Below are 15,228 nucleotides of genomic sequence, written 5' to 3'. Positions count from 1 at the left end.
AATATCTGTCCTGAAAGTAACGTCTAAACCATGGCAGCCTATTAAGAGTTAAGTTTCATAGACACATTGATTATTCATGGCTGGTATTTTCCCTTTGGTTAAGTTATAAAGTTATCCATATAATTGCTAATATGTCTATCATTTAAAGAAAGTGCTAATTATTGTTAAGTTAATGCCAATGTATGAGCCAACATAAGAAATCCAAAACTGATTCCAGTGACACAAATGAAAGCCAAACAATGACAACAGATTTAAAGTCCAGACACAATTAGTTTTCAAGTTCTTAGCTCGGCCTAGACACCTGACACCTAGATCCAGCATATTCCACAGAGCAAGTGAAACACCAAGACTCTGAGTTTGGCCTTCCACTACCCTGAAGGACTACTGTAATCACAATCCCAGAAGTGTCTGCTGTCCACTTTCTGTCCAATCATGTGTGGACACACAAACTCTACTTCTGAGTTTAGATTGTGCCACTGACTTTTAGATGTTCTCAAATTTACCTATCGCTTGTTAAGCAAAGCATACTGACCCATTTCCGCACACAGTTTCTCAACTTGAGTTTCTTGGGTTGAGAAGAGTGGATGGGAATCAAAATGTCAATATCAAGTGGGGAGGAATTCTCTACTATGGACTTGTAGCCATGGTCAGATCAGGAAGAGCCTGCCTAAATGAAGAGATCTTAAATGAAGAAACCTCAGGTTAACTATTGTGTTAGTTTTCTGTCCCCATAACAAAAAAATCTGAGACAATTCATTTATAAAAATTAGGGGCTATCTTGGCTTGGGGTTTTAGAGGTTGTAGTCCGTAGTAGATTGACCGGGTCTCTTTGGTCCTGTGGTAATGCAGCACATCATGGCAGGCAAAACTACCACCCCATGGCCAGAAAGCAAAAGTGACAAAGAGATAGGGATCAGGATGCAGCCAACTCCCTCAGTGACCTAAGCACCTCCTATTAGGCTCTGCCATGTAAAGGCCCCACCACCTTTAGGGGACCAAAGTGCCAGACTGAGAACCAAGCCTTTATAAAGCACTTGGTGCACCAAGTGACACTTATCCAAAACATAGCAATTATTTCCAAGACTTAGGAAGAACTGGCCAGTTTCTGATATGATCAGAAATAAACATTTTTAGACATCAATGTCACATAATACCTCTAAAGGTGATTTGTCTCATTCAAGACATCAGATAAGTTGATCCTGACAAATCATAATGAAAAGATATAAAATCAATATCTAAGCTTCCAGATATGGAGACTTATGACTAGTTCACAAGGCAGACTGAAACCAGTCTCTCCATGCAAGGATGTTAGCCTGCGGAGCCTCCCTAAGTAATACTGCAGTGTCTCAAGTTTATCTTCACTCTGGTTTAATGCTCCATCCTGTGATACTTACACAAAATATATTTATTTGGTCAACACAAAGTCAAACATTCCCATGAAACTTAGAACTGCTAGAAGTTCAACAACAGCTTTAATAGTTGGCATTGTAAAGACCCATCAACCACATGACTGCTCCCAACTTTTTCCCCAAGGCATCAAGAAAAATCAGATGACCTGGTGTTGGTGGCTCACACCTATAATGCTAGCTACTCAGGAGGTTGAAATATGAAGATCCCAATCTAAAGCCAGCCCAGGCAGGAAAGTCTATGAGCCTCTTATCTTCAATTAACCAGAAAAGGCTGGAAGTAGAGTTATGGCTCAAGTGGTAGAATGTCAGCATTGAGCAAAACAGTTAAAGGACAGCACCAGGCCCTGAGTTCAAACCTTAGTACTGGTACAAAACAAAAACAAAAAAATCAGATGAGAACTACGGAAAGCAATGTCTAAATATTAGTGATCTTGTTTTTTGCCTTGACTACCAGAGGCAGTCTTGGTGATATTTAAATCCTGAAGGATCACCAAGAAGACAACATTTGGGAACATCAACTACTCTACACTCAAGAGCCAAAGAGTTAATAAAAGCTCTCAGAATTATAAAATAAAACATGCTTTACCAAAATGGACCTTCATTTTTTTCTAGAAACTGTACATTTCTTATCTGAAATATCTGGAACAGAAGTCCTGAGTTTTCTTTAGGAATAATGGGAAAACAATGCCATAAAATAAGTACAATTTAATATACTGTAAGTCATCTCTGGAGTGGCAACTAAAAGTAGACAAAAAAGGAAGTCTGGGCCTTCAACTCACAGAGCCACAAGGCAGCCGCCTCAGCCAGAACCCCTCTCAGTAACACCAAGTGGTTAGTGAATTCCTACCTCTGCTCACTGGATCCCCATGAAAGAGATTGGAATGTCATACCTTCATTCACAACACCATCTCATGGAATTATTTTTTCCGGATTCCTTAGGAAGTTAAAGTATTTGAGAAGAATATCAGGAACTGTTGTTTCAGCCTGTTTTGTGAGCAGATAATTGCCTTCCAATTCCATTATTTCAGGAAGTGATGTGTGCTGCTTTGTTCCTAGATGGGGGAGGCAAAGCATCTTAGCAGGACGCATACAGGCACAGTGAAACAAAACAAAACAGTTTTAATTCCCTGCCCTGAAGTCAGACTGCTTGAATCTGGTCTCTAGATAAGAGGTTGGCCCCAGACAACCTGCCCACATACCAATCAGATTTTTCTCAAAGGGTATAAGCACAAACTTGTTTTTAGAAATGAGACGTTCCACCAAAAGTACTAAATGTGGTCATAAATAACTTGGGTAAAGTAAGTGCTATTGAAATGAGTTCTGCAGCGATCTACTTGAAAGGCCACACGTTGCTCTAATTTGGGTCTGAATCAAAACCCAGCCTGGGTACTAGAAGTACAACACATTTCATCCTGAGAAGTTCCTTTGATTCCATGGAATATATTAGCCGATCTTCCTGAAAAGTGACATCATTTGTGGTGCCAGCTGGGAGGGTGTGCCATCTAAGGATTTACAAAACGAGTATTTCTTTGGCTTTCATGTGTATTTTAAGACCACAGAAAGCAGTCTAATCCAGCTAAGAGCTCCAAGGGGAACTGTTACAGATTTCAATTTAAGAAGCTTAAAGGTCTTACAATCATGACCTATCAACCTGTTTTTATGGTTGCTTATGCCAAGGAATTCCCACATGGACACTGAAAATCAATGGCGATGATGATGATGATAGTGAAATTGTGACAAAGCAAACATTAAGTATAACACTTACAATGTCTGGTCTTTTAAGTGTATTGTATATATTAACTCATTTAACATTCAAAACAACTTTGGTTAATTTTTGGTACTTTTACATCCCTACTTTACCAATGAAAAAACTGCCCATGGCCAACCAGCTAAATAAGGAGCAGCACTAGAATGGGAGTCCTAGCAAACACTCTTTTTTTTTTTTTTTTCTCGGTCGTGGGGCTTGAACTCTGGGCCTGGGCGCTGTCCTTCAGCTCTTCAGCTCAAGGCGAGCGCTCTACCACTTGAGCTACAGCGCCACTTCCGGTTTTCTGGTGGTTTATTTGAGATAGGAGTCTCACGGTCTCTCCTGCCCGGGCTGGCTTTGAACCGCGATCCTCAGATCTCAGCCTCCTGAGTAGCTAGGATTACAGGCGTGAGCCACCAGCGCCCGGCTCCTAGCAAACACTCTTATCCTCTCTGAGTGTCTCATGATTCTCAGCCAATTCTGTCTTGATTCAGCAATGATACAATTATCATATCTCTTCTCAATAGAGGGAACAAAGTGAAAAGTACTTAATTTCTTCAGCATCTAAATATTTTTCATAGAAACAGTTCTATTATGACTCAGTATCTTTTTTCCTTTCTTCCTTTTGTTTTCTGTTTCCCTCCCTCCCTCCTTCCCTTCCTTCCTTTCTTGCTTCCCTCCCCTCCCATCTGTCCTCTCCTCTCCTTCTCCTTTCCCTCCTCTCTCCTCTCCTCTCTCCTTCCTTTTGCTGATACTTGGGCTTGGCTTGGGATCTCACACTTTCGCTGGACTTTTTACTCACAGCTGGTGCTCTATCATTTGGGCCACACCTTCACTTCCTCAAAATTAATTTCTAATAATTGCTGTAGAGAAGTTTTATTTTCCCATTGAACAGTATGCCCTAAGAAATGCTACTTTAATACAGAGAGAATTACTTTTTGGAATATTTATGTCTAACATTGTCACTCAATAGTTTAAAGCTGTATTATTTTAAAAGTTTTAAAAATGCTTTTAAAAATCCATTAGGTGGACTATTGAGAACTGCTTCAATTCTATCATAGTATGCCTAAAAATACCAGGTGGAAAGCAATTCAGGTGGAGAGAGGGCTCAAATGCAGAATACTCCTCTTCCCATCCACCCACCTACTTGCCCAACCTTCCATAAGTCCTGTCAGTTCCATGTGTCAGGAACTGAGAACAAACAAGGTTCCCGCTCTCATATAGCTTGTATTTCAACAAGGGAAACATTGAATAAAAATAAAAGGGCACTATTTTAGGTGGAGGAACCAGGGAAGATCTCTCCAAGGAGGTGACATTTGTGAAGAGAAGGAATCATAATTTGGGCCTGGGAGGAAAATAAGGGTGGCCCAGGCTCCCAGGGGAAAATAAGCTGAGGTATGTTTGGAGATCAAGAAAGCCAGCATGGTGAGCTAAAACTCAGGAAGTGTAGTGTGAGGTCTACCCAGGAGAACAGCCCCTGCCTACTTCCTGTTCGCCTGCCTGAAACCAGTTATCACTTGACTGTCAATCACCTTACTGTGAGTCAGCAAAAGACCCCAGACTCTGAGGTCACTTCCTCATCTCTGAGGTCACTTCCTCATCTCTGAGGTCATTTCCTGAACCTCCCTGGGCACGCCTCCCTCCTGCAGTGAGAGGTTCCCCAGGTTCTGAGCTCACTTCCACATCCGATATGGTCCCGCCTCTGGCCTTTCCCTATATAATCCAGCTCAACATGAGTTCCCCCTCCTTTTTCCCTCATTTGTTTTTTCTTCCCCTATGAGCACCTCCATCTCAGGCAGGCAGGCAGTTTGCTCTGCCCCAATAAACTCTTTTCTGCCTGAACCATGTGGCTGGTTTCCTTTACAGCAAACCTTACATACATGGCAAGAGATGAGCCGTGAGATAGGACCTCAGAGGCCAGGACAGGGAGTTTAGATTGCACTGGGTGGAAGAGGAAGTCATTTGGGCATTTTAAGCAAGTGAATGGCATGATATGCTTGGGCCTTCTAAAGGATATTGTATAAACATGGATTCCACAGCAAGAGTGAAAGCCAGGAGGCTGGTTAAGAGAGTTGGCAGGATTGGAGCCATGGAGTTGATAGGAATTGGTGGTTCCATTTGGGAACTATGGTGAAGGCATGGGCAACTTGGCTAACAGATGCAATCGATGGGGATGGAGAAGGGAGAATCAGCAGGATTCCTACTGACCCAAGCAAAGGGTAAATGTTGGTGCTATCCCTTGTGAAGGGGAAGCCATAGAGTTCCATTTAGATATTGAAGCCTGAGATGCCAGTTCGGTATCTTAAGTGGAGATTTTTAAGCAGGCATTTGCACAGGTGAGGGGGAAAGTCAAGGCTAGAGATACAAATTGGAGAGTTGAAAAATCTGGGGGCTGGCTTAAGAAGTACCTCTAGGGAGGAGAAGAGCTGACATATCAATACTTAAAGAGGTTATAAGCAGGAACACAGACTAGAAAGCAACCTAGAATCTCTGGCTAAGAGGAAGCCAAATGAAGGAAGTGTCTCTCTGGTGGTGGGGTGGGAGCAATCACTTGTGTCTACTGTGGAGGTAATTTCAGAAACTTGAGACTGATGGGTCCTCAGCTCCAAGGAGGCTGCTGGTGACCTTGACAAGAAAGGCTTCAGAAAGGAGAAGTACTGCAATCTGGGTTGGAAGGGGGTCATGGTTTTACATGGGGTCAAGGTTTCACACAGGGTGAAGGAAGTGGAAACAGCAGCAAATACCTGCAGTTCTTCCCTGGGAACTCTGTTGATGGTGGTGAGTTGGGACTGGAATGAAAGACCTGAACTTGCCCTGAATCTGTAGAAGCCTCCCCTAGTGACCAGGATCTAGCAGTGACAAAAGGCTATGTAGAAATCTTACAGTAGGGATTAAAAATAATGTATATACATATATTTTATAGTCTTTATGTATCTTTTTCACTTTATAAATTATAAATCAAGGATAGTTCAAATCTTCCTTAACCAAATTCATGATCAACCTTATCATATGGTGAGAACTTCCCTTTTTAAACACATAGTCAGCACATGCCCTAAGCAAGGGATATATATTTTTTTTAAAGCAAGCGTAAAATATTCTTTGTCTTTGAACAATCTGGACATCTGGGAAAGGAAGCAGGAAATTCTTAAATAGGTAGCTGTTTAATAAAAACACTATGGCATTTTTCTCAGCCATTAAGGAAAGTGAAATTGTTTTCTCAAAGACATAAAGGCCCCTAAATGACTTTCTTGATGGTGTTTTTTAAAGCAAAATTTCAGTCACAGGGGTTAATGATTACAAATGTACATGAAAGGAAAATAGGGTCCATTATCTAAATCCAAGGCAGGGCCAGTTATTGTTGGAAGGAGTATAAACAATATATCATCATATCTAAATATGGATACTAAAATTCCCATAATTTTACATTCCAAAGTAAGATCTCAATCTATTCCTAATCTGTCTAGACTAGGAATTGCTATTTTTGGCTACATTCTTAAAAATCCACGTGCAGGCTAGCAATTTCCTCCTTCCATCAGTTACACATTTGCATCCAGAATAACCTTCCTGTAACACTTTCTCTGTGCCATTTACTTTCCACAAGTTATTGAAATTGGAAATGATGTCAAGCGATCTAAGTGATGTGTTTAAAGTCCCTGCATAAGTTTAGAGGAAGAAGCATGGTTAAAATGCAGGGCTCTAACTCTGAAACCATTTCTCATCTTGTCTTCCATGGTTTCAACATTAGAGAAGTCCAGGAACTATTGTCTGGATTTCTGAAGAGTATTTCTAATTGTGTTTTTGATAACTCAGGGCAGAAACCAAGCTTTAGTAATCCTTTAGGTTCATTATCTATCTAGGAGGACAAAAACCATGGAGATATCTGTCATCATATTGATTATCTAAATGTGAAAGACAGGAAAATTTGTAAGACTCTTATCTCCAATAAACCACCAGAAAACCAGAAATGGTACTGTGGCTCAAGTGGTAGAGTGCTAGCCTTGAGCTAAAGAGCTGAAGGACAAACCCCAGGCCCAGAGTTCAAGCCCCATGACTAGCAAAAATATAAATAAATAAAAATCATTCCCCAATCACAGTTCATAAAGATAGTGGCTTAGGATTTACTAATTCCAATCATGTACTGCTTACTTGTCACATTGTGGTCTTTCATATATTGCCACTTTGGGAGCTTTAAGTTTTTTATTTATGTTTATTCTTTGTCAGTCTTGGGGCTTGGGCACTGTCCTTGGGCTCTTCAGATCAAGGCAAGCATTCTACCACTTGAGCCACAGCACCACTTCCCGTTTTCTAGTGGTTTATTGGAGATAAGAGTCTCACAGTTTCCTGCCCGGGCTGGCTTTGAACCATGATCCTCAGATCTCAGCCTACTGAGTAGCTAGGATTACAGGCATGAGTCACCGGTGCCTAGCCAGTTTTTTATTTTTTATTATATGGATACAACCTCGATTGCAGGTTCCTTTATGATAAGAGCACTATTATTGCCTATATTTCTTCTGGAGCAAAATCTTGACACAGGATTTTCTCCAATGAACAAATGTTTATTCTACCATGGCTTTCGTATTAGATAGGAAAAACACCTACCTAACTTCCTAATTTCTATTATTTTCACAAATTATTTTTTTTTGTTTCTAAATGCTAACTAGATATTATGGTATGTTCTTAACTTGGAGGAAATGAGCAATGGTATTTAAGAACTGTATTTTTATTTCTAATAAAACCTCTACATGTTACATTTTTAAAAGAATTTGAAGATTAGACATGAAGAGAAGAAAAAAACCCTCACAGTTTTCAAAGCACTCCTAACTACAAAGAGATGCTGTATAACTTATCTACTACGCATCCTTGTCCATAGATATATGCCTGTGTGCAGAACATATGTGCATCTACACAAACTACGATGACAGCGACACCTGCTGGTATTTAGCTATAAATTATAGTGTGTGTGTGTGGGGGGGGGTTGTCTTTAGCTATAAATTATAGTGTGTATGGGGGGGTCTTAGGGCTTGAACTCAGAGCGAACTCAGAGCCTGGGGATTGTCCCTCAGCTCTTCAACTCAAGGCTAGCGATCTACCACATGAGCCACAGCACCACTTCTGGTTTTCCTGTGGTTTATTGGAGATAAGAGTCTCATAGACTTTCCTGCCCAGGCTGGCTCTGAACTGCAATCCTCAGATCTAAGCCTCCTGAGTAGCTAGGATTACAGGCATGAACCACCAGCACCCGGCTTAAATTTTTAAGTGAAGGATAGAACTTTTTCTTAGTAAAATATTATTTTTCTAGTTTAACGAAGTATATGACATATAATTGATTCAAAAACTTTTACCCAGAATACTAATTTTTTATTAGTCCTCTTAGTGTAATTTAATGAACTACTCTCTTAAGAAACCTTTTTCCAAAAAAAAAATGCTTAAGCATTTTGACGTGAAGTTTTAGGAAAGTGAATTAGCTTGTGATTTCCCCCTCTCCCCAAATTTTCTATAAATTCTATTTTAAGGAAAAGAGTTACTTTTTTTTTTTGAAATGTAATATAGCAATACAGGCAGTTTTGTAAGTCAGAATTAGGTCCACAAAGAGCAAAGTGAAGCACTATCTAGCTAACCTCACATACCCATTTCTTCTACAAAGAGTTCACACTCAGAAATGGCATTACAAAGGCTTAATAGCTATGTGCATAAGATCATATAAAACATTTATAGAAATGAACTCCAAGATATGGAAAGATGGTTTTGGTTTCCTTTGTTGCTGGGTGGGTTTTTTGTTTTGCTCATTTGTCTTTGGGAGGAGGGGAACAAAGAAATGGAGTAACAAAGGGTGAGCACATAAATGCAGTAGTGATACTCACTGTACATTATGTTAAAATGAACTGTACTTGTGGGTGGGGACGGGAGGGAAAAACTGGGAAAGAGCGAAGGGGTGACATTGTTCAAAAGGAAATGGACTCATTACCTTATGCAACTGTAACCTTATGAAACTATACATCACTTTTAAAATAACAATAAAAATAAAAATATTTTTTAAAAGTGATAACGTTTGCTGTGGAGGCCAACTTTTATTCTTTCCTGGTCTCATTAAACTTTTTATTTAAGGAGAGAAAACAGTTACTCGAAGAAATGGTAAAACACAATGCCTCTGTGCCTTCAATTTTAACAAGTATATTAGCTGCTTACATTGGCCAGAGTGGAGCGGCCAGCCATGGGGGCTGAGTCTTCACATACCTCTCACTTGCTGTTATGGTAGTTGCAACACTATATGATCCAGGATTTGTCTGCTCTGAGCAACCTCCAATCATGCACTGTGGCACTTATTTGCCTTTTAACTTTGTCAATGTTCATTATGTTCATTTCTTAATTGCCAGACCATAATGATACTTATGGATTCAATATCATTTCAGTATATGTATGTACATTACGGAATGACCAAATCAGGATAATTAGCATATCCATCATCACCTTATGTTGCAGTCTTGTTGTGGTCAGCCTAACCAATATATGATTAAAACAGTAATTTTATTTTATTTTGTCAGTTGTGGGGTTTGAAAGAGCCTGGGCACTGTCCCTGAGTTCTTTTGCTCAAGGTTAGTACTCTACTACTTTGAGCCACAGCTCCAACTGTGGTTTCTGGTGGTTAATTGGAGATGAGTGTCATAGACTTTCCTGTCAAGGCTAGCTTTGAACTGCAATCTTCAGATCTCAGCCTGAGTAGCTAGGATTACAGGTGTGAGCCTCCAGCATCCATCTGGTAATATCTTTGGTAATCAGGATATTTAGAAAAGTAGAAATTTACATTAACTTACTAATGTTTATAGTTTTAATTAATCCTTTAATAACTAGAACTATTTCTGGTAAGTAAATAGTCACCAATACATTTTAATTATGTTCTCTAACCCCTGCTTTCTCTGTTATTTGATATTGGTATAATTGGGGGAGGGGAGGGGGAAAAGGCAAATTGTTTAAATAGGGATACAGGTAGACCCATTGCAACAATGAGATGTACAAAATGCTATGTTGAAAAACGAACTTTACAACTTTGAGGGGGGAGATGGGAGGGCAGGTAGGGGAAAAACAAAGGAGGCAACAATGCTTGATAAGAAATGTACTCATTATCTTGCTCATATAATTGTAACCTCTCTGTACAGTATTTTCACAATAAAAAAAGTATTTAAAAAATCTTCTTTCATTTGATCATTATAATAATCAGTGCAGACATGCACAAGATCCATAGCATCTCTGTTCAACACAGCAGTATGTTATAATTTAGGCTTGAACTCAGAGCCTAGGCACTTGTTGTCCCTTAGCTTTTTCAGTCAAGACTATCATTCTACTACGTGAGCCACCCCTCCACTTCTGGCTTTTTTGGTGGTTAATTAAAGAGTCATGGACTTCCTGTCCAGGCTGGCTTCAAACTGTGATCATCAGATCTCAGGCTCTGGAGTAGCTAGAATAACAGGTATGAGGCTCTAGCATCCGGCTAATTAAAATAAATTTAAATGAAATAAAAGTTAACAGTGATTTGGAAACTGGTAAACAAGTGACAATGTCCACTACTACAAAAGCCAAAAGTAAGGGAAACTGATTCTTAGAATATCTGACACAGTACAAAGAATTATCTCAATGCTTAAAGATCAAAAACCTTATCAATTAATTTGGGTTTAGGGCTCTTAAATTCTTTATATAACTATACAAACTTATAGGGAAAAACGTTTATTATTCAAGTGAGGAATATGAAGGAACAAAAAGGATCAGAAATCTTCAGGACACAAAACTAAGTAAGCACAAACTCACTCCTGCTCATGTACACTATCCCCAGGTCCTAGTTACAGCATCTGTTTGATGGTATGGTGGAAATTAATGGCATTCCAAGAGTGCCCATCATACAAAGGGAATTTTCATTTACAGTTCCCCTCCCTTTTCATGTGTGGGATATTTTTGGAAGTATTTCTTTTTCCATCCATGGAAAGAGAATTAAGAAAATTCCAACATGCCTCAGTGTCAGCAAGTACTCTTTTTGGTCCAGGTACCAGAGGATGATTGATGAACCTGTCAAGCCTACAGTAGCAGACAGAGAAAGTTGGCAGAAGTTCAGTGTTATTGAAAGAAATCTCAATACTTATTTCATCTCCTCTATTAACTTTAATCACATTTTCAACATGCATCCAAGAATGAAGCTTTGACAGTGGGCCATAAATTTACACAGGCAAGCATTGTCACTTTTCTCCAGTTGCAACACTGAGATAACACGAGAGTTGGACAGTTTCCTTCCTCGTACCTTTTTTTTAAACTGAAGAGCAATAAAAATATTATGAAGATTTATCCATACCTCAAATTAATTTACAATAACTCTATTGAAATTACTGCATGTAAAGCAGCTTAGGTCTTCAACTACGTGTTCAATGTGTATTAGTGTGTGTGTGTGTGTGTGTGTGTGTGTGTGTGTGTGTTTGCGCGCGTGCGCTCGCATGCACATGCGCACGTGCCAGTCCTGGGGTTTGAATTCAGGGCCTGGGCACCATTGCTGTGCTTTTGTGTTCAAATGTGGATTTTTAAAGATCACAGTGCTAACAGAATGGTACTGTTTCATCATAATACACCTGCTTATGAGAACAGACATTAACACTAAAAAGGATTTACATGTAACACGGATCATTTGCCATGTGGGCAAACACTTCTGGTTCATTCACAGCCAGAATCTTTATATGGTTCCCAAGAGATGACTTGGCAGATTTTGCTGATTACTCATTAAACAGCTGAAATACGTAGAGACATTATTTGCCTTATGAAGCTTACCCACAGCAAAACAGACACAAAAATGAGGTAAATACTATGGGCAAGACTATGGTTCTTGGAAAGGCTACAAGTAAAAAATATTTTTGGTAAGCATTTCCTCCTGTGTTTTGCAAGATGAAAATATTAAGGGTGAGAAGGCCACAGAACACAAATGTCTTGTTCAATGAAACACCAGCATTGTGCTGCACTAGAAAATCTGCAAGCTTCCCCAATAGGTAGTTCAAAGACCATCATACCTTTGCCATGGGAGGGACAATATTTGGACTCTTTTATATGTGTTCTTGCTCCAAGGCCAACTTGTTTTTGCTCTTGTTTTGTTCACATTACTCATGAGCTAATACTTTTAAGCATTCTTATCTCTCATAGCAACGGAGGCAGTAGCTACCATACCTCATTTTTTTGCCCTTCCCATAACTCCTTTTGTGTATGTGTTGGTGCTTGGGACTGAACTCAGTGCCTTGCATTCTCATGACATTTTCGCTCACAGCTGGCCATCTACCACTTGAGCCATGGTCCACTTCTGGCTTTTTGCTAGTTATTTGGAGCTAAGAGTCCCAAAGACTTGTCTGTGCCATCTGGCTCTGAACCTTAGTTTTCAGATTTCAATCTCTTGAGCAGCTAGGATGACAGGCCTGAGCCACCAGCATGTAATTCATACCAGCTTTTTAAGCCACAAATTCATATTAACCCTGTAATCCTGTGTGAGAATGGATTCTCTAAGAAGTCTATACTTGCAGTTCTCTCAACTAATCATTGGAAAAGACCAATTCTGATTACCACAGAGTGCATCTATCCTATTTTCCCTCCTCCTTTGAATGATCATAGATAGGCACTTAAAACAGGACATCTGATTGGGCTCTCTACAGCAGTGTGTCCCTGAATGTATTGCTAAGCATAAGCAAAGGGTAGACAGTTGGTTGTGTATTTGAGGGAAAGTCAATGTCTTCTCATTTGTTTATCTTGCTGTTGTTCAAGTTCTTAAAAGGTGGAAAACTTTGTAAGGTCCTTCTCCATCTCGGCATATTGCTCTTTAAGCCTCTCCATGGCTCTTCTGTGCTCTTCGTCCACCTGGGTCTGTCTGTAAGGTTGTTCTTTCATGAAATCCTCCCATTGGAGTAGGTGCTGTTTCTCACTACTTATTAAATGGTCATGATACATCTGAGAAAAGAAAATGTGAAAGTCATATCACATCTTCCAGGCAATCATTTCTATGAGCAGAAGACACAATCATATAACTTTATTCTCGATATTTTGTTCTTTAGCAATTATTCATTAAGTCACAGTGATAAAATTGTTTACAGCAGGGAGCCAGAGGCTCCTACCTGTAATCCTAGCTACTCAGGAGTGGGATCTGAGGATTATAGTTTGAATCCAGCCAAGGAAGGAAACTGTCAGACTCTTATCTCCAATTAACCACCAAAAACCTGGAAGTAGAGCTGTGGCTCAAGTGGTAGAGTATAGCCTTAAACAAAAAAAGTTCAGGGACAGCACCTGGGCCTTGAGTTCAAGCCGCAGAACCAGCACACACGTGCGCGCACACACGTGCGCGCGCGCACACACACACACAATTGCATTACAGCTTTTTTTTTCTTTTTTTTTGAGATACAATCAGGCTCCAAACTTGTAACTCTCCTGCTTGTCTTCAAGCAGCCAGTTCATAAAGTGTTCCTTTCTGAGTTCTCTCACTTGGCTTGTGATGACCATCCAGTATGTTCTTAGTACCCACAGGATGCAACTGCTGCTAGATGCTGATACACATGATCCACCTCTAGGAAATCCCCTTACAAGGTTAGACTGCTCTCTCATTTCACAGACATAACTAAGGCTGAAGGACGATTCTTTACTGCTCCGTTGGCATTCATTTGATAGCGGGGCTCAATTCAAACTTTGGTCTTTCTAACACCTACCTACACTTTCGTCTTTCTATCAAGGAGTACACGGCAGGCACTTCCAGGAGAACTCATACCCAGGCCACTAACTGTTCCTTTCACAAGGCAAACAGCTTTGGCAGAGCTGGTTCTACCAAGCTGGTCTCAAGCACCAGGACACACTGAAGTTTGAGTTTAGTCAAATTTTCCCCTAAAATATGTCCCACAAAAACTGGGGGCTGAACAGATATCAGCGATGGGAAGGGGGTGCCAGGAAAGGGGAGGCTCAGCCAATAAAAGTGGAAAATGGTTTACACAGACTTCAACTTATTATTCTCTAGCCTTATGGGTTATAACTCTCAAAGTGAATAAAACATGAGTTTATTGAATTCTTCTGACAGAATCTTTTCAAATCATAGTCTAAGAGAAGAGCCTTGGTCATTAGAAAGACAAGAAAATATAAATGTACTTCATCAAAATGATACCTTGGGGGCTGGGAAGGTGGCTCAGTGGTAGAGCACTTGCCTTGCATGCCTGAGGCCCTGGGTTCGATTCCTCAGCACCACATAAGCAAAAAGAAAAAAGCTGGAAGTGGCGCTGTGGCTCAAGTGGTAGAGTGCTAGCCTTGAGCTGAAGAGCTGAAGGACAGCGCCCAGGCCCAGAGTTCAGACCCCATGACCAGACCCAAAAACAAACAAACAAACAAACAAAAGGATACCTTGCTTTAATTTTAATTAGATAACACAGGCTTAGATTTTAAACTTTTTAACTGAAAAATAACCATTGATATAGTTGTTTGTGTTTTTTAACTGACCAGGCCCTATAACAAGAATTCTACAACTTGGGTAACAGCTCCAGTTCTTTTGCTTTTAGTTCCTTTTTTATTTAGATAGGGTCTCGTGCAAATTTCAACATGGTCGTGGACAGTGATCCTCCTGTCTGGAAAAGCAGAGACCTCCCAAGTAGTTGGGATGACAAGCATGCACCACTTAACCCAGCTTTAGCTGACCTTTCAGTTAGGTTCACAAGACTTGGGTTCTCCTTCCTATTTTACCCAGTGTAGCTCAATGATTTAAAAATAAAGACTTGAGAGTCATATAAACCTTGTCCCAAATTCTGGCTCACTCATTACCATTTGTACAACACTGATCAAAGTAAAGTTTCTTTAGTTAAAAGAGAGGAAAATAACTAGGTGACTGTAATCCTAACTACTCAGAAGGCTAACATCTAAGAATCGAGATTTGAAGCCAGTTCAGGCAGAAAAGTCATGAGACTCTTACCTTTGATTAACTACAAGAAGCAGGAAGTAGAGGTGTGGCTTAAGTGGTAGAGTGTTAGCCTAGAACAAAAAAGCTCCGGGACAGACGCCAGGCCATGAGTTAGCCCTAGGACTGGCACCAAT

The 15,228-nt window shown here is 40.1% G+C and overlaps 1 protein-coding gene across 2 annotated transcripts in view; it reads right to left on the bottom strand.

The window, feature by feature from the left end:
• Nucleotides 1-10,024: 10,024 nt before the first annotated feature.
• Nucleotides 10,025-15,228, bottom strand: part of Bloc1s5 (biogenesis of lysosomal organelles complex 1 subunit 5) — a 45,124-nt gene continuing 39,920 nt past the window's right edge. Inside the window, exon 6 of one of the 2 annotated variants that reach the window (XM_070024608.1) lies at nt 10,025-13,116. In XM_070024608.1, coding sequence (XP_069880709.1) covers nt 12,937-13,116 — 180 coding nt within the window. In that variant the 3' untranslated portion in view covers nt 10,025-12,936. The remainder of the gene's footprint in view (nt 13,117-15,228) is intronic. The other variant, XM_070024609.1, reaches the window with a different exon arrangement.

This window comes from Dipodomys merriami, unplaced genomic scaffold (assembly GCF_024711535.1).
Source record: "Dipodomys merriami isolate MVZ:Mamm:240054 unplaced genomic scaffold, mDipMer1.0.p SCAF_16, whole genome shotgun sequence".
Taxonomy (NCBI): Eukaryota; Metazoa; Chordata; class Mammalia; order Rodentia; family Heteromyidae; genus Dipodomys; species Dipodomys merriami.
The sequence above is the reverse complement of the archived record's forward strand: the minus strand, read 5'-3'. Positions and strand labels throughout refer to the sequence as shown.